This window comes from Lampris incognitus, chromosome 16 (genome assembly GCF_029633865.1).
Source record: "Lampris incognitus isolate fLamInc1 chromosome 16, fLamInc1.hap2, whole genome shotgun sequence".
Taxonomy (NCBI): Eukaryota; Metazoa; Chordata; class Actinopteri; order Lampriformes; family Lampridae; genus Lampris; species Lampris incognitus.
The window spans coordinates 30,546,946-30,570,657 of record NC_079226.1 but is presented as its reverse complement, the minus strand read 5'-3'; the positions used below and the strand labels follow the sequence as shown (position 1 = coordinate 30,570,657).

The window sequence follows — 23,712 nt, the reverse complement described above, 5'->3', positions numbered from 1 at the left end:
AGATTGTAGGGGCTGACCTAGGGTCAGCAGAAAGGTACTGGACTTTGTAATAAGGTATGAACGGCTAAAGCTTTTAAAGGCCTACATTGGAATATGGCTGGATGAATAAAGACTGCAGCAAAAAAAAAAAGAGAAAAAAAAAAGAAAAGCAAATTAAACATTGAAATACAACCAAAAAAATAATAATTAAAAAAAAAAGAAAAAGAAAAAAGTAAGGCAATGACCATCAAGAAATATACACGTTCTCTAATCAAATGTTTTAAAAAGATACAAAATAAAACATGCAAGTCAGTCTGAAGAGCAACTGCTTTGCTCACAGCTATTTTTAAGGCTTGATTATCAGCGTGCTTTCCCAGACCGAGGTACGGCTAAGACGAGGCTTCCCTCGACATGAATCCTTTAACGAAAGGGACAGACGACGAAAACAAAGACAACAGAGACATCGTGAGAAAAGGGACAAAACCGAGAGATAGAGGGGGGGGGGGGGGGGGGATACAGGAGGAACAAGGCGAGGAAAGCCCGAATTGATACTTGGACTACAAAAACGTATGTAGCGTTAGAAGTACTTCTCAAGTGTTGGTCTGTGTGTGTGTGTGTTTTTTGATTTCATCCGGTTCTTTTCGCAGATGTTTGCTGTTGCTTTGCTTCTTCTTCTTTTTCTTTTTTTCCGTTGTTTTGTTTGTTGTTGTTTTTTTTTCTTTTCGAGTTTCTCTCTTGTGTTTTTTTTTTTTGATTCTCTTTTCTATCCTATGGTGAAAATTCCCTCACTTCATGAAGAAGTACTGCAGCAGGCAGGCGATAAGGATGGAGAAGCCTGCGAACACGCACACAATCAGCGCCGCGAAGCGCTCGTCGCTGGAGATGAGGCCCGCCCCTTTGCCCGCCTCCATGGCGCACAGCTCCCCCGATGACACCGTCTCCTGGCGGCGCAGCGTGAACAGGGAGGAGGGGCTCAGCGGCCCGCACAGTTCCTGGCAGGTGTCCTGGCAACGACGGCAGGTGCCCACGCGGAAACGGTAGTCTGTGTTGCTCTGGAGACCGGGGAACTGGAACGCACCTTCCTCTCCCTTGAACACCTGGCGGAGGAGGAAGAGGAGAGGGGGGGGCAGACAGAGGGCACAGAGTTTCACAGTGTGGCGATGGAAGAAACCAACAATTCATTCCTCAAAGCCGTAGTTTTTTTTTACCCCCCCTCCCAATTGTATTCGGCCAATTACCCCACTTTTCCGAGCCGTCCCGGTCACTGCTCTGCCCCCTCCGCCGATCCGGGGAGGGCTGCAGACTACCACATGCCTCCTCCGATACACGTGGAGTCGCCAGCCGCTTCTTTTCACCTGACAGTGAGGGGTTTCGCCAGGGGGACGTAGCGCGTGGAGGATCACGCTCCCCCCCTTGAACAGGTGTCCAGATCGACCAGAGGAGGCGCTAGTGCAGCAACCAGGACACACACCCACATCCGGCTTCCCACCTGCAGACACGGCCAATTGCGTCTGTAGGGATGCCCAACCAAGCCGGAGTTAACACGGGGATTCGAACTGGCGATCCCCGTGTTGGCGGGCAACGGGAATAGACTGCTATGCTACCCAGATGCCCTAGAGACGGGATGTTCTAATGCCATGTCTGTTATGCAGCGGAGCCTTAAGCGTTGGCTTGTAGACGATGCACAAATACAAATAAAGATTATAAATAAACAGGTTGTTTTTTTCACGTCTCTCCTCAGACAGTCAGTACAGACGAGTCCCTGAGGAGATATTCTCTGTGCCCGAACCACAACTTTCTCAACACTGGTCTAGGAGCAGACCTCCCACTGAACCGCCAGTGATGGTGTCCGGGGAAAAAACAAGAGCACCTGTAGGGGCAGCACTCCACTGGAGGAGACGAGGAAAGAAGAAGTTTACTTCTATTCTCCATCTGACAGTTTCTGTACCCCAACCCCCCCCCCCACACACACACGCGCAGGCTGATCAATGAGAGCAAATCAACAACAGAGGGGGAAAAAAGAGTGGGAGACAAATGTCTTATGATTCACAGTCCACTGGTCCACATCCAGTGCCGAGCGATCCGGCTCTTTCAGTTCCAGCCACGGCCTAAACTTTTTAAATGTCACGTCATGTCGGCAAAGTCATTTTCATTAAAAACCCTTCAATACCGTTCAATAACCACAGCTTGCTCTACAAAGTGCTTCTGGATTCAGAATATTGCATCACTGGTGAATGGTGTGCCAGACTTGTTGACTTTCAGATTTGTGTGTGTGTGTGTCATGCTGAAGTGCTTTTGCATGCAAATGTGCAACTATGTGTCTCTGTTCGAGGACGACAGGGGGGGGGGGACTATTTTACATTCCTCACCACTACAAGCCCAATTTGTCTCGTTCCCTGCTGTTCAGGAAGATGAGGAGGGGGAAAAAAAAAAACCTCCTGGCACCCACATTCATTTTTGCAAAATCAGAATGAGGTTGTTAAATGAAGCAGAGCCACACACACCAGCAAAACACTTAATTCTCAGCACCGCTGCCGCCTGCTTTTTTTGCGTGTGTGCAATACAAACCTGCTTGTACTCCGACTCGCGTCCAACCAGCACCTGAAGCACGTAGCTGATGGGGTCTCCTCTCATCGGTGGGATGGTCTCCCATGTGATCTCGCACGTGTTCCCCTCAAGCTGGTGCACTCTGGGAGCTATAGAAAAGCGTGGGATCAGAGCTTTAAGGGGATCACACAAGACCACACTTTTAAGTAATATAAAAAAAATACAAATAATAATAAGATCATAAAAAACAGCAGATATTATGATATTCAACAGTCACTTTGACACTCATATGCAAAGGAGCACGGATTAAAACTACACAACGAGACCACATACTGATAACGCCTATTACAAAACACACGGTCCGAGTACAGCTTCTCATCTGCCTATAAGGCAACTGCACTGCACTAAAATGCTCTTCTTCCTCCTTTACCTCTCTCTCTCTGTCTGTCTCTCTTTCTCTGTCTCGCTCTCTCTCTGTGTCTCCGTCTCTCTCTCTTGCTCTCCCTCTCTCTCGGTGTCTCTCCCTCTCTCTGTGTCTCCGTCTCTCTCTCTCTATGTGTGTGTGTGTGTGTGTCTCTCTCTCTGTGTCTGTCTCGCTCACTCTGTGTCTCTGTCTCTTGCTCTGTGTGTGTGTGTGTCTCTCTCTCTCTGTCTCGCTCTCTCTGTGTGTCTCTGTCTCTCTCTCTGTGCCTCTGTCTCTGTGTGTGTGTGTGTGTGTGTGTGTGTGTGTGTGTGTCTCTCTTGCTATGTCTCTCTCTATCTGTCTGTCTGTCTGCCTGTCTGTCTGTCTCTCTGCCTCACACAAACACTTCTGGAGTCCACGTCCACTTACCTTTGAGTGTGGGGGGTACAGACTTGGTGGTGTAGAAGGTGTGTGTGTCAGAGAAGGGCCCCTCCCCTGCGTCGCTGATGGCCTGTATTCTGAAACTGTAGCTGCTGGATTCAGTCAGCCGCTGGACCTTGTAGGTGTGGCTGGGACCGCGGTAGATGGTCACAAACCTACACAGAGGGGCAAAGACGGTTGAATAGGAATTTTAGCGTGAGTTAAGGTCAGAAAATCAAATCACACACACACAGAGAGAGAGAGAGAGAGAGAGAGAGAGAGAGAGAGAGAGAGAGAGAGAGAGAGAGAGAGAGAGAGAAGGACAGCGATTCAACACCTACAGGCTTCGTTATGTAATTCAGTAAGTGTGTACAGACATGGACGCCCAAGGTGGCACGGCAATGAAATCAAACAACAAACAGCTACAACATGAAAGGCGCAAATCAAGCTTGGACATTTGAAAACAAGACAGAAGAAGGAGTGTGGTGATGGGAAGACCTTGACAGGAGACAGGCAGGCTGGTGCAGTGAGAGAGAGAGAGAGAGAGAGAGAGAGAGAGAGAGAGAGAGAGAGAGAGAGAGAGAGAGAGAGAGAGAGAGAGAGGTGGCTAAATTTAACTCGATACTTGGGAGAGATGGATGAAGGCAAAGCTAAAACAAAACAAAACATAAAGAAGTTTTGTGGATGGCTGGACTGACAGGAGGACAGGTGAGAAATGAGGTGAGGAATGGAGATTTTGGATAGAAGAGGGTGATTTATTTCAGCTATGAGGTCGCAGCAAGATACGAACAAGTTCAGCTGCACTGAGACGGAAGTCGTGGAAGAGAGGAAGGAAAGCGAATAAGAAAATGCAAAAGGAGTTGAAGGCAATGAGAGGAAGACGTAGGCGGAGGCCGGAGGAGGGCCGAAGAGTGTCAAGAATTGAGAGGAGGACAAGACAAAGAGTAGAGTCAACATCGAAGGGAAAGATTCAAGGGGGGATGGAGAGACAGGGTGCATGAAGGAAGAGAAAAAGGAGTGTAAAGGAGAAAATGAGGAAAGTGAGGGAGCGAGGTGATATCTTATCTAGCGGTATACTTTCGAAGTAATGAGTTTTTCTGATTTATGGTGTTGTTAGATCTCCTCACTGCTGAGCAGGAAATGCACACACACACACACCTGCTGTAAAAGGGAAACAAAACACTATTTTCAGCATTAGCTCTCCATTTCTGGCACAGGGATGATATTCAATTAGCAGCCGTAGCGCCAAGGTAGCAGTATTTGAGTATGGACTCGTCGAGTCTACAATTTGAAAGTCCCCGTCTCACTTCTGGCTTCAGCATGAAGACTCAGGACGGAGAGGACTCTCGATAATTTTTCCAAGACCAGTCAAGTACATGAATTTAATTTACTTTTTATTTCTAAAGATCAAACTTCCCCTGAGGATATCAATAAAATGCAATCTATTTTTTTTCCAAGCTTTATTAAAATCTCTGAAACATTGGGAACTGTAATCTGAAACATTCCTTCCTGGGTGGGGGGGGGGTGTCTATATAAATAACAGTGTGAGGAAATTTTGACCTATACTATGATGGCGGACTAAAATCCCAGTCATAGTGTTTAATTGGACTAACACTGATCTGGTGTCAGTCTTTACGTTGTAAGTTGTAGCCCAGCTGGCGTTCTGCTGGACTCGACAAGCTTCGGTCTCGCTTGGACTCGACAACAAAACTAAAATGGTAAAAATGGTACATGGACTGCATTTTTAAAGTGCTTTTCTAGTCTACCGACAACTCAAAGTGCTTTACAATGCCTCACATTCACCCATTCATACACACACACACACTGATGGTGGAGGCTGCCATGCAAGGCGCAAACCTGCTCATCAGGAGCAGTTACGGGTTTGGTGTCTTGCTCAAGGACATTTCGACATGCTCTTTGGAGGAGCTGGGGCTCGAACCAGCGACCTTCCGATTACTAGATGAGCCGCTCTACCTCCTGAGTCATGCCGGCCCCCAAATTCAGCAGTACCACTGAGCCGTCTGCTGTGTATCTCTGAAACAAGAGCTGAAATTGTACCGAAAACAGTTTGTCCGTGTCGTCACTGGACCGATATAATCCATGAATGAGAAAACTGCAAACCTTACTTCCTGGTTTGCTGCTGCCTATGGTGGTCTACGTCCAGAACAGGTCACATTGTATAAGAAGATGTGAATAACAGCACTACATACAGCTGCTGTAGCGGATGCCGCCAAATGCCATACAGGGAAGACAGTGAGTCACCGTTTGTTTGCTGGTGACGTCAGTGTCGAAATGGCTTCTGCACAGTTACAGAAGACGGCTCAGTGTGACGGCAGCTATGGGACATATTAAACCCACAATCTACACACAGAGATCATGTGGAAAACTGAGATTGTTTCTCTTTAAGAATACTAAAGGGCAACGTTAATGATCCGTATCTCAACTGACAAAGAAAGATGGACAAAAACGTGTGTGTGTGTGTTTGTGTGTGTGTGTGTATTTGGGGTCCTCCCTAATTATGAATTAAGATGGCATTCTGGCGAAGCGGAGGCGAAAACCAGGTCATAAAAATTAATATCACCCCCCCCTCCCCATCTCTCTCTCACACACACACACACACACACACCCCGTTACACGAAATAAACAACTTTTTTGGGAGAGGACCAAATTGCACACAAATTACACCAGCCAGCATTGACGAGGAGATGGGGGAAGTGGGTGGCTAGGGACATTAGGATGAGTTGCTGCTGTTATCTGTTTATTTCTACACCTCATTAACATCAGATGAACTCATTCATCATAAAAATGGATGCATGGGTGGATGGATGGACAGACTGTGTACGAGTATGTCCAGGTTGTCATTGTGAAAGGAGAATGTGGACCGGATGGATGGATGAATGATAAATGGATCAAAAGCTGGACAGGTGGATGGTTAGGTATACAAGCGTAAAGATGAATGGATGGATGGATGGATGAAAAGATGGACAGGTGGGTGGTTAGGAGCACAGATGTAAAGGTGTATTTGGATGGATGGATGGATGGATGGATGGATGGATGGATGGACGATTCTTCTAAATCATGGCCTCTGCACCATGTTTTATACACAGAGCAGCTGAGGGAGTGTGATGTTTCCAACACTGAACTGTGCCCCTGCTACTAAACCAGGTAAAAGCATCAACACCTGAAGGATTCTACCACACAAATCCTTGGTTTTACAAAGCTGGAGTCTTCTTTGTGCTGCCTGAGTTGCCATGGTGCCCATGTACTCCTCCGGCCAGAGAACATTCTGGGTAACGGCAACAAGGCCAATGTGAAGAGCAAAAAAAAAAAAAAAGGAAAAAAAAATCCCAACAGCTCCAACAACAACAACATCATCATCATCAACAACAACAATAATAAAAAAACAGCTTGCTTCAAAGGGCAACAACAGAGCAACAGCATAAGGATGTCAAAAGAGGACAAGAAAGAGGAAAGGCAGAAGCCAGAGCCATGTGTCTGTATTTAGCAAGATAAGCTTGAGAAATTAAACTGTTGAGAGACAGAGACGGAGACAAGAGACACACACAGACAGAGAGAGGGAGGGAGAGAGACAGAGAGTGAGAGAGCGAGAGAGAGGGGGGGGGTGTTGAGTCCAAAGCAGCAGCTTTGCCATCTAAACAGACTGGTAAAATACTCACATTTTTCAGAGATTAAAAAAAATTGGAAGGGATCGTTGACTGTAAATGTGGCATTAATACCTCTGTTCATTACAAAGGTTCATAGCCAAATCATCTCGACACAATTAAATTAGATTATGTAATCTTACAAAGCATACATATAATTACATATATATACATATATATATATAATACACTCACACACATATACATGTACATACACACACACACACACACACACATATATATATATACACACACACACACACATACACATGTATGTATACACATTGTTGAGTACTTTCCCTACCATTGAGTGTTTCTTTTAACAAAGTTATATATATATATATATATCCACATACATACATATACACACACACACATATATATACACACACATATATATACACACACACACACATATATATATATATATATAAAGATAGATGTAGGACAAAAACTTTAATACATAGCAGAACAAGCTTGTTTCGTGTGTCACGCAGTCACCAGCTGCCAACGTGGTTAAACAACAAAGAAAAAACACACAGCCAATAAATACTATGTTGCCCCCCATGTCACGCCCCCTAGTTATGGTGCACAGCAACCAATGTGGGGGGGGGGGTCAGAAAACGTTTGAAAAATTACAACTAATGGTGGTAGGTAGTACTGATGCACAGCAACCAACGGGAGGATAGAAAACATTTGAATATTTTTGAAAAAATAATACGTTATTTTTTCAAAAATGTTCAAACGTTTTCTTGGCAGCTGACGAGTGTGTGACGTACGAAGCAGGCTTGTACCGCTACGAATTATAGTCTTTCCCTACATCTGCCTTAATATTCTGCTCCTCATTCCTCGAGCACTTTCATCAACACCATTGACGGTTTCTGAAAAAAAATCGCTATACACACACACACACACACACACAGACACACACACTTTAGAATTAGGCAAAAAAAGAAAAGAGCCTGTTCTGCTTTGAGAGACTTGTGCATGCAATTAACGGAATTAACGATTGAAAGATGAGGCACTCATTTGAGATGTCACGCTGCCAATGACGGATTAACTTACACAACCAGGCAGTGTGTGTGTGTGTGTGTGTTGGGGGGGGGGTGATACAGAAAAAAGGAGAGGGGGGAAAAGAGAGGGAAACCAATACAGATGGGTACAAACACAACTGGCAAAAAGACGGCGAGGCAAGCCAGACACTGTCAGAGAGACTCAGTAATGCCACTGGGTTTTACACAACGACACTGTGAAGGTTATTGGCAAACCAATTTAATTACAATAAACAAGATATGCCACAAGATACGTTTGTTTACTCAGCAGAGAGTTGCAGGGGGGGGGTGGAGTCAATATTTCGCATCTTCTACTACTTTATCTTCATCCGATGCCCCGTTTCCATCTCCCCAGCATACACGCCTATAAGTCACCGAGTACGTGATCGCCATGCCAATCTGAACATTAATAAAATTCCAGGTAATTTCCTCCAATTAGGTGTGCCGAGAGAGCAGGGGAGGGACAAAAGGAAGGTAAAAGGGGGGTAAAAGGAAGGTAAAAGGGAGGAAGAGGAGGAGGAGGAGGGTGTGAGACTGGCGGACCTGCGGGCCAGTTAAATCCATTCCTATGCTGATCCAGCCGTTCGAGGGCCAGACATGAGCGGTGCCTGTCATCCCCCAGCTAAAAGCATCCTAATGCACGCTAAGTTCACCTAAACATCCTGGAGGGGGGAGAAAAAAAACCACCGCTAGCTTAAGAAGCAGCAATTAGATCAGAGGAGTCAGGCATCAAACCCTGCCATTATGAAGCAATTCAGTTAATTACGTGGCTTATGAGGGTTTATTTTCTTCTTCTTTTTTTCCACTCACACCATTTCTCTGGGGAGATGAGCGGGACAGCGGGTGGGGGTAATTAATGCACAGAACGAGACTTGAAGGTTCGACACAAAGCAGAGAGAGCTGTTCTGTTGCAGGAGTAAATCATCCGCATGGAGACCTCTAATTTGATATTTTCAAACGACTTTTTTGATTTTCAGCTTTTGAAAATACTGGAAGGGTGGCGGTTACAAGGTAGGAAAATACGTGCTAAGTATGTGACGACCAGTTCATCCTGTGTGTGTGTGTGTGTGTGTGTGTGTGTGTGTGTGTGTGTGTGTGTGTGTGTGTGTGTGTAGGGGCCACGAACAGATCACAGCCTGATGGTTAGCGTCACATCTGAGGCTCGCTGCACTCTCGACCATTCCGTGAGTGCCAAGGTGCCAACTTGGTACCAGCCAAACTTTAATATAATCCAATAAGTATGACAGAGGGGGTGAGGGAAGGCGAGAAAGCGAGGGGGGGAGGGGTTGGGCAACAGGCAGTGATCACAATCAATATAACAGGTGGGCAGAACAGCAGAAAGAGTGGCTCTTCACATCTGTTTTCTACCACTACATATCACTCCCACCGCTCTCTCTCTCCCTTTCCCTCTATTTTCTATTTCAGTGTCAAAGCCTCTCCTCATTCTAACAACATTAAAAGCATCCTACTCTCTCCCTCCCTCTGTATGACTAACGCGATAGCTCTTCCCATCGCTCTCATCTCAGTCTGGTAAATGGAGGGACTGATTGCTCGGATGCTCTATTCAGACCTGCCTCAGATGACCATCGTGACTACTCCCAGGTACAGCTGGTTACAGCACACATACACCCGCGGGCATGCATACATCCATGCATGTGCACCTACAAACTCTCCCTCCATCAAGCTGCTCAGCTTTTGCTCCTGTGTGTGTGTGTGTGCGTGTATGTGAATGTTTATGAGAGAGAGAGAGAGAGAGAGAGCGAGAGAGAGAATGTGGTCAAGAGAGTAACAGAGAGAGAGAGTGTGTGTTTGTATGTCTATTGACTTTCTGAGTCCTGAGCGGCTGTATTGACAACCTGGGGGTTGAGCAGTCTTAATGAATTGGTCGGCAGGGTGGTCTGCAGGTTTAGAGAACACGTCCTTCGGCTGAAACTTCCCAGGGTTCAGTCTCCTGGGATGGCCAAGGTTTCACTTAGATAATAATATCCACTGAAGACCTCCAGCCCCTCCTGGCTGTCCCTGCGCTCAAACCCATTCTTAGGCAACTCATGCTTTTGAAAATTTGATGGATGCATTCGCTTTCATTTATGCAAGGGCAAACTCCAATAAACCTGACAACCAGAATGAAAACATCAACAGCAGCCACCGTGACGACGACTAATTCTCAAAGATAGAAAAAAAAAAAGCATTCTAATCCTTTTCATGCCATGTTTTGTGCACATATTCTGCATCATGTGATGATGAGGGGGTATCACTTTGGCTTTTGAACACTTCCTGGTGCAGTTAACAGAAAGCCAACTGCAAAGTGTATAGGGAGCGTTGTACAGTTTGTACTTTACCTGTGGTTCTTGTCCTCCATCTGTAGTGTGTACACCATGTCGTCTGTGAGCAGGGCACGTGTGTGCGTGTTGCTGGCGTTCTCGCCCCACTTCAGCTTCAGACTCTGGGGGCCGGCCGCCGGGCATTCCAGAGGCGGCGGGCTGGGGGGGAGGGGGCGTGTCCTCACCTGGAGGGGCTGGCTCAGCGGGCTCGAGCCAATGGCATTCACCGCCTGGATCTGCACACTGCAAAGGAGAGAGAGGAATAGGATATGAGGGTTTGGTTCAAATGTGGATGCACATATACAGGGAAATTAACGGGAAGCATACTTGAATGTATGCCTCTGTGTGTTAGCACACATAACGGTGGAATGGCGGAGAGATTTTCAGTGCAGAGGCAACGCTGATGTTACCTTCGCTGTTACCTTAGGTCCTTTAATGAGCCTTGGTAGCGTTATCATTACAATTTTATGTGCACTACTACAGTGGTACCTATCACGTGCCACAGAGGGCCGTGTGCATGATGGTTTTCATTCCAACCCAACACTACACCAGCTGATTTCACTGATTAACATACTTTCAACCAGACGAGGGAGGATCAGTTAGTAAAATCAGGCGGTGTGGTGTTGGGTTGTAATGAACTTCTCCTCAATCGCCACTTTGCCATGGTGGAGAAGCTTGCGTGTACCAATGATCCCAAGAGCTATGCTGTCCGGAGCTTGGCTGCTGGTAGGGTCTCCCAAGGTGGACAGGTCAAGGGGGAGGTTCCAGATGAAGCGCGATCCAACAAAGACCTCAACTGGTGAAAGTGGTGGAAGATGTCTCCAGGTCACAATGGCAGTGAAGGTGGATGAAAGCTGCATCAGAGAATGGTCCCCAATCATCTTGGTTCTCCATGCCATTGGACTCTAGCCACCCCTTGCCAAGGACTGTGTGGTGGCTGCAGGCGCATCAGCCACTCCACGTAAAACACTGTCATGCACAGGCGTCCTGCGATTATGCGGCTCCAGGATCGGCCTCTACGCCCACCTGAGGACCCAGAGGGACCCAGAGGGAGGACGGTCATACTCGACCCCGAGTCACCGCCAACGATGTAAGGAAAATGACTGGACACCACTGCACTGCTCGAACAGGACCACCTTAACTTATGTCAGACCTACAGTTGGAGATATGGCAAGAGCTGTCCTACTGCTTGCTGTGCACACTGCTAGCATAAAGAAAATCAATTCGATACATGAATGTTTACATCATACACAAACATTACAAACATTACACAAAAGCTCACTCTCTGAATAAGATCAACTGTATTAAAAGGGGGGAGTAGTAGAAGATGCAATCAATATCTACGGCTACACGTCGAGTGGAGAGGGCCACGAGAGGTCCACCATGTCCCTTCCCTCTCTAAAAACAACCACGCACATCCATGGACCACACCCACACAACACCAACTCATTAACAAGGGCTGATTTTTTTCATACTTCCCTGCTATTCTCTTTCTAGGAAACCCCCCTCCTCCGACTCAACCTACCTGCCAACGCCTGCTCCTGTTCCCCCTCCTCTTTCTATCGACGGCTCATTAGCGGGCTAGCATCAGTATCAGGGGCTTCTGCTAGAGTATCCAGCCATCTGACATTTACCGCCTGACACTCCACCCGTAGCCTTTCATTATAATCACAAAGCCAAATGAACATGCGAGACAAAGGGCAGCCTCTATCAATCTACTACAGAAATAAATTATAACCAAAAAAAGATGCAAGAGTGGGACAAAGAGCTAGAAACAAGAGGCATCGGAGGTGAATTCAGCATAAGTTTAGCGAAAAGTGGAAGGAAATTAGGAATTTTTCATATCAGATAATTAGATCACTTTAGGGCTCTTTAAACCCACCTTTACCACACGCAGAGAAATTAACTTTTATGCAAAAAGAGGAGAAAATAAACTTTGAGTCTGAGTCTCTGTGGCCACACCAGAGATGGCTACCCCCCCCCACACACACACACACAAAGCATCCTTCCAAGTTATGTCATCTGTTCCACGGTGTATTTTCAAAGTTAGCTTGAAGCTATTAATTAATTTCAAATAATTTTATACCAAACAAAGCTTCCGAGGCCTTCATGAAGCACCACTAATGTTCAGTGCACTGGAGATTTCATTGCTTCTCTGACGTTAGCAGTCGAACTTGTGGTAAAAGATGGTGTCATGTAACTAGAGCTGGGCAATAATTCAGTATTATCTTTAATTGTCTTTAAATGGTATTGCATTGGGATTCATTTTGGATATCGTCTTATTGTAATACACAACCTCGTTGTCTATGATAATGAAAATCCATGACTTGAAGTTTCTCACAAAATGAGGTCTGAAATATTTGAAGGGAGTATTATTTGGGAAGTAGTTTTGATTTGACATTACACTTTACAAATAGTTCGATGTGATAAACCTCAGTTGGATTAATATGCTTTTTTCCCTTTTTTCTTTTTTGCTAACGTAAGCAGGGAACAAGCCGAAAGAAAAAGAAGCAGATATCGCAATATGTACCCTTTGGTGATTTATTTATTTTATTTTTTCGAATTTTCTGCTTTATTTGATAGCGGCAGTAGAGACAGACAGGAAAGGCAGAGATGACATGCAGCAAAGGGGCCAGGCCGGGCCGGGCCGGATTCGAGCCCAGGCTGCTGTGGTCAGGACTCAGCCTTGATATGTGAGACATGCTCTACCAGGTGAGCCACTGGGGTGCCCATACCCTTTGATTATTGTGATAATATATTTCTCCACATCGCCCTGCACTACTTCTAACCAAAAGGGACAAAGATCTGGGCAGCCGTGGCCTAAAGGTTAGAGAAGCAGGCTTGTGACCGGAAGGTTGCCAGCTCGATCCCCACACCAGCAGGAAAATGTGGGTGGGGTGAATGAACAGCGCTGTCCCCTTCCTCAATACCCACGGCAGATGTGCCCTTGAGCAAGGCACATAACTCCCAAGCCAATTACTCCAGTGGAGTGGCTCAGTGGCCACCAGTGAAGACTGTGGTTGCACTGGGCAGCTCCCAGGTGGGAATGTGTAGCAGGGCGTTGCTGAAAAGGTGCACACGTGCTCAGCGTACAAACCTGGGTAAATAAGGGTTAAAACAAAGAAAGTTGCCTACCAACACGGGAATCATAGGTTCGAATCCCTGTGATACCTCCGGCTTGGTCTGGCATCCCTACAGACACAACTGGCTGTGTCTGTAGGTGGGAAGCCGGATGTGGGTATGTGTCCTGGTCGCTGCACTAGCGCCTCCTCTGGTCAGTTGGGGTGCCTGTTCAGGGGGGAGGGGGAACTGGGGGGAATAGCGTGATCCTCCCACGTGCTACATGCCCCTGGTGAAACCCTTCACTGTCAGGTGAAAAGAAGCGGCTGGCGACTCCACATGTTTGGGAGGAGGCATGTGGTAGTCTGCAGCCCTCCCCGGATCGGCGACTGGGATGGCTCGGAAGAGTGGGGTAATTAGCCGGATACAGTTGGGAGAAAAGGGGGGGGGGCCTTAAGCAGCCATATTCCTGTTTGTGAAGCGTGCTTGAGCAAGATGCTGACCTTTCTAATTGGTTGTTGTAATGTACGTAACTGTAAGTTGCTCTGAATAACATATCTGGGCTGCAATCTGGCAATTTACCTGCATATGGATAGTCCCTCTTGGGGGAAAAAAACAACTAAAAGTGTGACACATTCTTTGTGTTCTTTTTGACACAAGGATTATTTCTAATCAATTGTGTGACTTTCCTGCATTGTCAGGCTCCTTTGTATTTTATATTTTCAGCCAGAAGCCAAATTGCGTGGTTTTAGGTATGCAAAGCGCTTAACATTTAACTCTGATGTGCTGTGACCTTTAATTGCTGGTACTTAGTAAATGAAATGACGTGGTCCTTCAGTGTCTGACACTGACAATGCTCTTGTGGGTTTGATGGTGTGATGTGCACCAAGCAGCACTGAAGCCTTCAATGAGCCTGTGATGTATCATGTGTTGAGAGCATTCATCTCCAAAGAGGGAAAAATGTCTTCACGGGGCGTCCGGGTAACATAGTGGTCTATTCCGTTGCCTACCAACACGGGGATCGCTGGTTTGAATCTCCGTGTCCTCCGGCTTGATTGGGCATCCCTACAGACACAGTTGGCCGTGTCTGCAGGTGGGAAGCCGGATGTGGGTATGTGTCCTGGTCGCTGCACTAGCACCTCCTCTGGTTGGTCGGGGTGTCTGTTCAGGGGGGAGGGGGAACTGGGAGCAATAGTGTGATCCACCCACGCGCTACGTCCCCCTGGCGAAACTCCTCACTGTCAGGTGAAAAGAAGCGGCTGGCGACTCCACATGTATCGGAGGAGGCATGCGGTAGTCTGCAGCCCTCCCCGGGTCAGCAGAGGGGGTGGAGCAGCGACCGGGACGACTCAGAAGAGTGGGGTAATTGGCCAAGTACAATTGGGGAGGAAAATCCCCCTTTTTAAGTGGATTATCACACTGATGCAGAAACTTATTTTCAATACTAGAAACAGTTTCGGTTCAGTACTGAGGGCTTAAAGTGTAATTAAAATTGACATATAAACTAACAAGTAAAACATGCTGAAAACACCAAAATGTCTGCTTATTATTAATTATCATTATTATTATTAACTATCATCATTATTATTGATATATTTTTTTCATTCCTACCATCAGCAACAACTGCCGATTAACAGAAAATAAGTCGTTTACATTTCACCATCTTTGTTTCCCATTTTTTGTCCAAGACAATAATGCAAAGGAAGAAACAACTGAGAAGCCTTGTTATGAATTAATGCAGTTAATCTGAAAGAAAACACCAGATACTGTGAACACTAGCACACACAAAACACACATGCAGACACACACAATGTTTTGGAAACAGAGCAAACAACTATAACGGCAGTCCTCAACAAAAACAACACACACCAAGTATGAATAGTACCATTCAAAGGGCCCATGCCTTTTAAATAATCAGAATTTTTGTCATCAGCACACACACACACACACACACACACGCACACGCACACACACAAGTATTAATACACAAACTAATGCACACACTGTTCCTCTCTCAGTAACAGCTATTATGTAGAAGAGCAGAGTGACACAGCGACAAAAACAACCTCAGAATGAAAACAATGGCGTGTAATCACCCAGTCACACATCTCCCGGCTTTGTGTACAGACACACAACATGCATGCACGCACACAACCACACACATACACAAACACATCTACCCTCCCCTTTTCACCGACTTCCAAGAAATCCTTCAATCTCGCAGGCACGTAGTCACACAGGATCTCTCTCTCTCACGCTGACACAAACACACTCCACACACAACATATCACAGACCCCAACATACATACACATGCACACAGGCTGCCGGCGAGGCCGACTAACAAGTACCTGTTTACTGCTGCGCCAGTGAAAGAGGGCCGGACATTATTTCTACCGCACACTTCACAACACTTACACCCAGCGGCATTGCACAGTCATTATAAATATTTATAAAAATTATTGTTATCATTTATTATAGTACTGTTATCAAACTGGTATTAAATAATTAATTATTTAATTTATTGTTATATCATTATTGAATTTTTATTATTACTGTTGTTATTAGAATAAAAATACTATTAATTTAATTTATGTATATAAATATTATTTAAATTATTATGATTATTATTATTTATTTAATCTATGGGTTTAATTATTAAGTTATTATTATTATCATTATTTATTTTATCTATGGGTTTAATTGTTATTTAAATTATTCAAATTATTATTATTATCATTTATTATAAATTATTAATAGTCACTGCATGGATGCAGACACAGACCATGCCTGAATTTACAGCCTAACATAAATATCACTTCTTAACAATTTATTGGTCTTTGGAAAGATACAGTGAGATAAACCAATACATAAATAACGGTCTCAAGGAAGCCCTATTAATTAGACTATTAATTACACTCTACTTGTCCAGATCCTGCTGGGTTCTGTGCAGACTTATGAGTATTACCTAGGCCACCACACATTCACAGTACAGACATGCATACGTTCAGAGTAACGGCGTGCTCACATTACGGCTGACAGATCCAACAAGCAGACAAGGGTGACAAGTGACATTGCTGCCAAGCTGCCCTTAAAGTGGCGCTTCAGTGCTCGTTGATGTGGATGACGTCATCACGGGCTTGTCCACCATGAACTATTTAAGAATACAGTTTGTTTTTGCATAAAAAGTAATGTTAACACACGTAGGACACGAAACGATGAATTGTGATTTTTTGTGTGGTTATGATTGGTTGATGCTTCGCCACATCATTGGAGAACTAAAACAGGTTGAGGCAAGCTCAGCTCTGACTTGCAGCCCCTCGCGTCTCTCATGCCACGTCGTGCTGGGCATACGGTTTTAGAAGGTAATATGAACGCCACACAAAAGCCCAATGATGTGTGCACACACATCCGTCCAAGAGAGCGCCTTTAGAGGGCCCGTCTATACATGTACGCAACTGTGTGTGTCTGAGAGGTGTGTGTACCTGTACTCGCTGTCTGGCTGCAGGCCCGTGACAAGGTGATCTGTGCCCGACTCCACGGTGATGGTCTGGTCATCCACGGTGATGACGTAGGAGGTGATCTCTGCCCCGTTGGTGTTGGGCTCCTCCCACTTCAGGAAAAGGCAGGTGGAGGGGGAGTAATCTGACTCTGATGGGGTGTGGTCCAGCAGGGAAAGGGAGGAGACTGGGTCCGGATTGGTGGCGGGGGTCTGGAAGTTGACCTGCTCACTGTAAGGCCCGGCACCCGCCTGGTTCACTGCCTGATTTCCCATGAGAGGGAGAGAGTAATGGAGGGAGGTTTGAGATGGAGCGATGAGACACCAAATATATATATATATATATATATATAAAAATAGGAGATGACATAAAGTAAAAAAGGGAAGGGAAGGGAAGGGCAGAGAGATAGAGATATGATGAAAAGGTGGCGTAGAGACAGGGGGAAGAGAGACAAATGAGGCAATGAGAGATGAGAGAGGAAGATGATGGACAGAGATAGAGTAAGTAAGATAACAGACAAGAAAGAAAAGAATGAAAAACAAACACAAATAAATAGAGGATGAGATTGAGTAAAACAAAACGAAAAAAAAAACAAGGAGCAAGACCAATTGATGCAGAGGTGAAAAATAAGATGGGGGAAGGAAGCGGGACAAGAAATCAGTAAGGGTGGACAAATAGGAATAAGATGTGAAAGAACACAGGTCCATTTCCCAAGATGGGTGACAATGCATCTCTCTTCAGCTCAACAGTCCTTAATCAAATGCTCCTCAACAGTCACGGTCCTTTATTTCCCTTGTGTTATCCTTTTCCCCGGTGTCTCCTATTTCCCCCCGTCTGTGTTGCAGTGTGTATATGTGTGTGTGTGTGTGTTGGGGGGGGGGTCCTTCCTTGGCACTCCCTGCACACCTGCCTTCCATCAACTCAACAGTGTATCTACTCGGGCTCTCCATCCACTCATCACCAGGTTGTAGTTTCAACCACAGCAGTAGTCTTTCGCTCCCATCATGCAACACAATATTCAGTTATTATGTTGTGCTGTTTGCGTTACCTGTATGTACTGTGTTTCCTTGTGCTTACAGGATCACTATTCCCCGGTCCCCCTACCCGCCTGCTGGCTTAATTAACCCCGGGGCCCCCCCCCTTTTCTCTCCAATTCTACCCAGCCAATTTACCCAACTATTCCGAGCCATCCCGGTCACTGCTCCACCTCCTCTGCCGATCCGGGGAGGGCTGCAGACTACCACATGCCTCCTCTGACACATGCGGAGTCGCCAGCCGCTTATTTTCACCTTGACAGCGAGAAGTTTCACCAGGGAGACGTAGCACATGGGAGGATCACGCTATTCCCCCCAGCCCGTGAACAGGCGCCCCCAACCGACCACAAGAGGCGCTAGCGCAGCGACCAGGACACATACTCACATTCGGCTTCCCACCCGCAGACACGGCCAATCGTGTCTGTATGGCTGCCCGACGAAGCCGGAGGCAACACGGGGATTCGAACCGGTGACTCCTGTGTTGGTAAGCAACGGAATAGACCGCCACGCCACACACGGACGCCCTTTAAACTCCCGAGTTTATCCTCAGCCAGCCACGCCACCCCCCCATCCAGCATCCTGCTCAGCTCAGCCGTCCACCATCGCCGCTCTACCTTCTTTCTGCCTTGCCTACCATCCTCATCCCCCCCTTCACTCCTACAAGCCGCCTCTACTGATCGTAACATCAACTGCTTTTTACTCATGACAATCAATTCAATGGCCTGTTGTTAACCCAACGAGGGAACGTGGACACCCATGTTAAGCACACGCCAGTTAAAATGCTTTGTGCGAATAAACCATAAGGAGCACTCGTCTCTTCTTCTGAGGCGCGACTCTACTTTGCTTGTGTTGTCACACGCGTTCGAGTGGCGCAAACTCTTCAGCGCAGGAACTTCAGTATTTATCTACATGAATCAAAAGATATTTGCAAGACCACGGAGTACACTGTTGATTTTTATATCATGCACAAGATGCAACCATTCTAAAGGCTATCCGTCAGCCGCGGAGACCTGAGAGTCACTGAAAGCATCTCAAACAGGCGAGATGTAATGGCCTTTCAAGATGAAATGTCTTCACTACTTGGCAAAATACAAAGAGGCATCGACCGGCGATTTTTATCTCTTAAATAATCACCTTGGAGCTTCTAGTGAGAAAATCCATGGATACTATAAGCACTTTTAAGACTGATTTATCCTCAGTTGTCAAACACATTTTGAGGAGCTTTGTGAGTATCTTACGCCTTAAGTGCCTGGCTGCTTCAGTACCCTTGTAAATCCAAAGGGACCTCATGTATGTAACTCCAAATTCAAACCAAACGGACAGATGTTTAAATAAGACCTTTTTTTGTGTGTAGGCTTTGGAGAGGCAGAGCTGCAACGAATGGTCTGAGGTGACTCAGAGTTCGAGCAAACCTGCTTTTAGCGGCATGATGGCAGCCAGTCCATCACCCAGCAAGGGCCAACTCGCCGAAGGGGTTCATCATATTCCTTCCATGACGTGCCAATGATGAATGAGAGAGCGCATGTGATTGTGCGCGCGCGTGCGCACACACACACACACACACACACACACACACACACACACACACACACACACACACACACACACACACACACACACATGCGGGTGAATATGCACTCAAGGCCAGAATGGGGCATATGACCGCTTGTTGTCCTCTAAACCAAATAAATGAGGCCAGAAAGACTGCAATAATAAAACATGATTTAGTAAAATTTATTGTCCAGCAGAGTATATTCAGAGCATGTGTGTGTGTGTGTGTGTGTGTGTGTGTGTGTGTGTGTGTGCACGACCGAGCGCGAGGGGGACAGATAATGAGCTTCTATTTATCCTTTAAATTAAAAAGGAGGGCATAAATAGAACAAATTACCCTTGACATTTTACTGCTATCCATGTCCGTGTGGTGTATTTATGCGGCGTTATTGTGCGGTTGATGCGGTCCCTTTGTTTACCATTTGTGTGAATGTTTGTGAATCTGTCTGTGTGTGTGTGTGTGTGTGTGTGTGTGTGTGTGTGTGTGTGTGTGTGTGTGTGAGTGAGTGGGTAGAGTAGGTAGGTGTAGGAGACTTGAGCTTTAAAACACTGTGCACCAGGGATAACTTTGTGTCTTAGGTGTGCTTATGTGAGCTTCATGTCTCCAAGCTTATGTGTGCTTGTGTGGGTGATCGGTGAGTTGGTGAGTGTGAGAGAGACAGAGAGAGAGAGAGAGAGAGAGAGAGAGAGAGATAGAGAGAGAGAGAGAGAGAGAGAGAGAGAGAGAGAGAGAGAGAGAGAGAGAGAGAGAGAGAGAGAGAGAGAGAGAGAGAGAGAGAGAGAGAGAGAGAGACAGAGGAAACCCCTTTCACACGTGCAGCCCAACCCGCAAATCTCCCCGAGCTTTTCCCTGTCCTGGTCACAACGCGAGTGGGAGCCGATATTTCGGAAACGTGCGGACAACTTGCCAGCTCGAGACCGAGTCACGTTTCTGGAGGTGGCGCGAGGGTCCAGATGCTTGCTGCCGCAGCCCTTTACGTGCTCGACTCGGGAATCATTCAGCTTTTGTGCAAACAATCATCATTCCAGAAGATTTCTGGAAATGCTACTTGGTGCCGAGCCAGCAAATTACCAGCACTACTACTCCTTTTTAAAAATGCTTTCCCAGGAGCGAGCGAGTGAATCACGAGAAAGGCATCCACGACTTGCTCACGGCAGGCGTCCGTTGGAAGCGAGAGATTTATTTGGAAACCGGCGAAGGCATGTTTAAGAAATATCTGAGAAATGGGCTGACCTAGAAATCAGAGCTACTTTCAGCCAGGGCAGAGGATAAAACTCAACATGCAGCTGGCATGGTCCAGTGAGAGATGCTGTAGCGTGGACGGGAAAATAAAAGACAGGGTGCAACGACACAGACGGCACTGTAAGGTCCCGTGTGAATGAACGCTATCGGGAAATTTTACGTAGAGAAGCTGTATATGTGAAGAGAGGAAACCACTCGCAGTCATTCTGGTAAAGTTCTGCATGTCAGTTCTGAATCTTGGTAGAATTCTGCATGTGTGAGTGAGAGAGAGAGCAAGAGAGAGCGAGAGCGAGAGAGGTGAGAGAGTGAGAAAGAAGAAGAGTGTGTTCCTGTACCTGTAGCCTGCAGCAGTAAAGCGTGGCAGGCGTCAGGTCTGACAGTTCGCACTGTGTGGCTGATCCAGAGTAGATGACCTCCATGGGCTCCTCCTCACGGGCCCATTCCAGGCGGTACTCCGAGATGTCGGCGCCAGACCCCTCAGGGCTCTGCAACACACAGGGGACAGACACACCATCTTTTAGACCGCTCCGCTCAAGGCTTTTGGTTTACCTTTAAGGAACTACATCATATCTAAAATGCCTCCTTTTTGCAAACCAGCGGTTGAAAAACTGCAGGATTTTACTCAATACTACAGTTTTGCCCCCCCCCACCTGTATCCGGCCAATTACCCCACTCTTCCGAGCCGTCCCAATCTCTGCTCCACCCCCTCTGCCGATCCGGGGAGGGCTGCAGACTACCACATGCTTCCTCCGATACATGTGGAGTCACCAGCTGCCTCCTTTCACCTGACAGTGAGGCATTTCGCCAGGGGAACGTAGCACGCGGGAGGATCCCGCTATTCCCCCCAGTTCCCCCTCCCTTCCCCGAACAGGCGCCCCGACCAACCAGAGGCGGCGCTAGTGCAGCAATCCCGCTTCCCACCCACAGACATGACCAATTGTGTCCGCAGGCACGCCCGACCACATGGGGATTCGAACCAACAATCCCCATAACGGCAGCCAACAGCCCACCACGCCACTGGGATGCCTCTCAATACTACAGTTTGAAGTCATATGAAAATAGTAATGCGTTACCTCAAGCCGTATGGCGAGGACGGCAAAGCAAAAGAAAAGAAAGAATGAAAACAATCAGAAAAGGGAGAAGGAGCGACTTTAAGAGGCAATTTGAGATGGCAGACGATGATGGACAGAATGTACTCAGAAATAACACAACAGGAGAAAAAACATTTACTTCGCTATTTCAAGTGGGTTGGAGTGGGCTGCCATTACACGCAGTATGTCTCGAGCGTCTCGGTCAACAGTACTTGAGACAGCAATAGCATAAAGGATGCAAGGATGCTGACATATATTTGATACTTCTTGAAAGCGGCAATCAAACTGCCAACATGTGGGATACAAATTCCCGACTCCGTTTTACTTTACACATGAAGACTACCATGTCTTGTGTTGCGGATACCCTCTCCACAACACCGCTCACTCTTCCATAAAAAAAAAAAAGGAAATTTCAAATAATAGCTCAATTATTTCCCACATACTTCTTGACATAACAACTTGAGTAAAATAACATTTTACTGTACTTGTCCCACTAAGGCCAAAATCAATTCTCAAAATGTTCCCGAGTTAGAGCAACTCTGGTGGTTTTTAGTCATTTAAAATCCAACAATACTAAAACAGGTAGTTAGCATATTTCTCCAAGATGAAAACAAAAAGTTTGAGCAGGACACTTTCCCCCTATTTGTCTCGAAATGGGCGTGTCTTCCTGGCCTACCTCCCAGCTGAGCGTTAGGCAGGTGTTGCTGGTGAGAGTGATGACTGGCGCCCCACACTGGCCGGGAGGACCCGCTGCAGTCGTCACCTCTGTTGCCTCAGAGTATGCTCCAAACTAGATGCATATAAGCGCATGTGCGCATGCACGCACGCACGCACACACACACACACACACACACACACACACACACACACACAGAGCTTGGAGTTAGCTGAGAGGTATATATAACATACAAAGGCTTGTGCACTTATATGTACAAAGTGTGCATGTGTGATTGTGTGAGGGTTTAGTGTGTGTGTGTGCTGTGAGAGTGTGGGCATGTGTTTTATGTGTCACGTGTGTGAACATCCTGCATGTGGATGTAATCTCGAAATGTGTGTTTGTGTCCTCTGTGTGTGTGTGAGTGTGTGTGTGTGTGTGTGTGTGTGTGTGTGTGTGTGTGTGTGTGTGTGTGTGTGTCTACTTGCTTCTCGGTCAGACAGTTTGAGTGCTAACTGGCGCTGAGTGTCAGGCTCTGTTCTCACGGACCGGCTGATCAAGCCAATCAGATAAATGCTGCGGAACATTTATGCATCCAGACACCATCCATCTGTTAGCCTGTCTGGGGCAGTCTGCTCTAATATCATCTGACTCTGCGTGAGTGTGTGTGTGTGTGTGTGTCGGTGTGTGTATGGTAGTAATGAAGACTTTGTAGCTTTGGTGACTTGTTTTTTCTTCTATTTGTTGCTTGTAATGAACGTTTCTATTGTACGTGCTGTCTATATTTCATGGCCAGGAGAGCCGTTTAGAGCTTGACTCGCTGAGGATGTCAAGTGACAGGGCTGGTGTAAGAAGTGGGTCATTTCTTGATATTTTGTTCGGCTATCCAGTTTCCGGATGTCATCTCCAGTGGGGAAATGACCAGTTGACTGTATTTTTCTTGTCTTTTCTGTGGTCTTGCTCACATCTTTAGTGTGTGTTGTTTTTGTTTTGTGCGTGCTATGAATGCCTATGTGCACGTCTCACCCCAGCTTCGTTGGCGGCACGAAGACGGAAGCTGTAGGTGGCTCCTGGTAGCAGGCTTCCCACAGTGCATTGCAGCTCCGTCCCATGGTACACTTCTGCCGGCTCGGCGTCGCCCTCACTCATTTCCACACTGTACACACACTCCTCGCACACTCCTTCTGAGAGAGGAG

The 23,712-nt window shown here is 46.5% G+C and overlaps 1 protein-coding gene across 1 annotated transcript in view; it reads right to left on the bottom strand.

Moving 5' to 3' along the window:
- Nucleotides 1-453: 453 nt before the first annotated feature.
- Nucleotides 454-23,712, bottom strand: part of fndc3ba (fibronectin type III domain containing 3Ba) — a 140,200-nt gene continuing 116,941 nt past the window's right edge. The window contains exons 20-27 of the mRNA XM_056295944.1: nucleotides 23,543-23,712; nucleotides 22,538-22,651; nucleotides 21,106-21,255; nucleotides 16,928-17,205; nucleotides 10,403-10,627; nucleotides 3,359-3,525; nucleotides 2,548-2,675; nucleotides 454-1,076 (exon numbers count right to left, since the gene is read on the bottom strand). The exon at nucleotides 23,543-23,712 is cut by the window's right edge and continues 3 nt beyond it. Of these exons, the coding sequence (XP_056151919.1) occupies nucleotides 765-1,076; nucleotides 2,548-2,675; nucleotides 3,359-3,525; nucleotides 10,403-10,627; nucleotides 16,928-17,205; nucleotides 21,106-21,255; nucleotides 22,538-22,651; nucleotides 23,543-23,712 (1,544 nt within the window). The 3' untranslated portion in view covers nucleotides 454-764. The remainder of the gene's footprint in view (nucleotides 1,077-2,547; nucleotides 2,676-3,358; nucleotides 3,526-10,402; nucleotides 10,628-16,927; nucleotides 17,206-21,105; nucleotides 21,256-22,537; nucleotides 22,652-23,542) is intronic.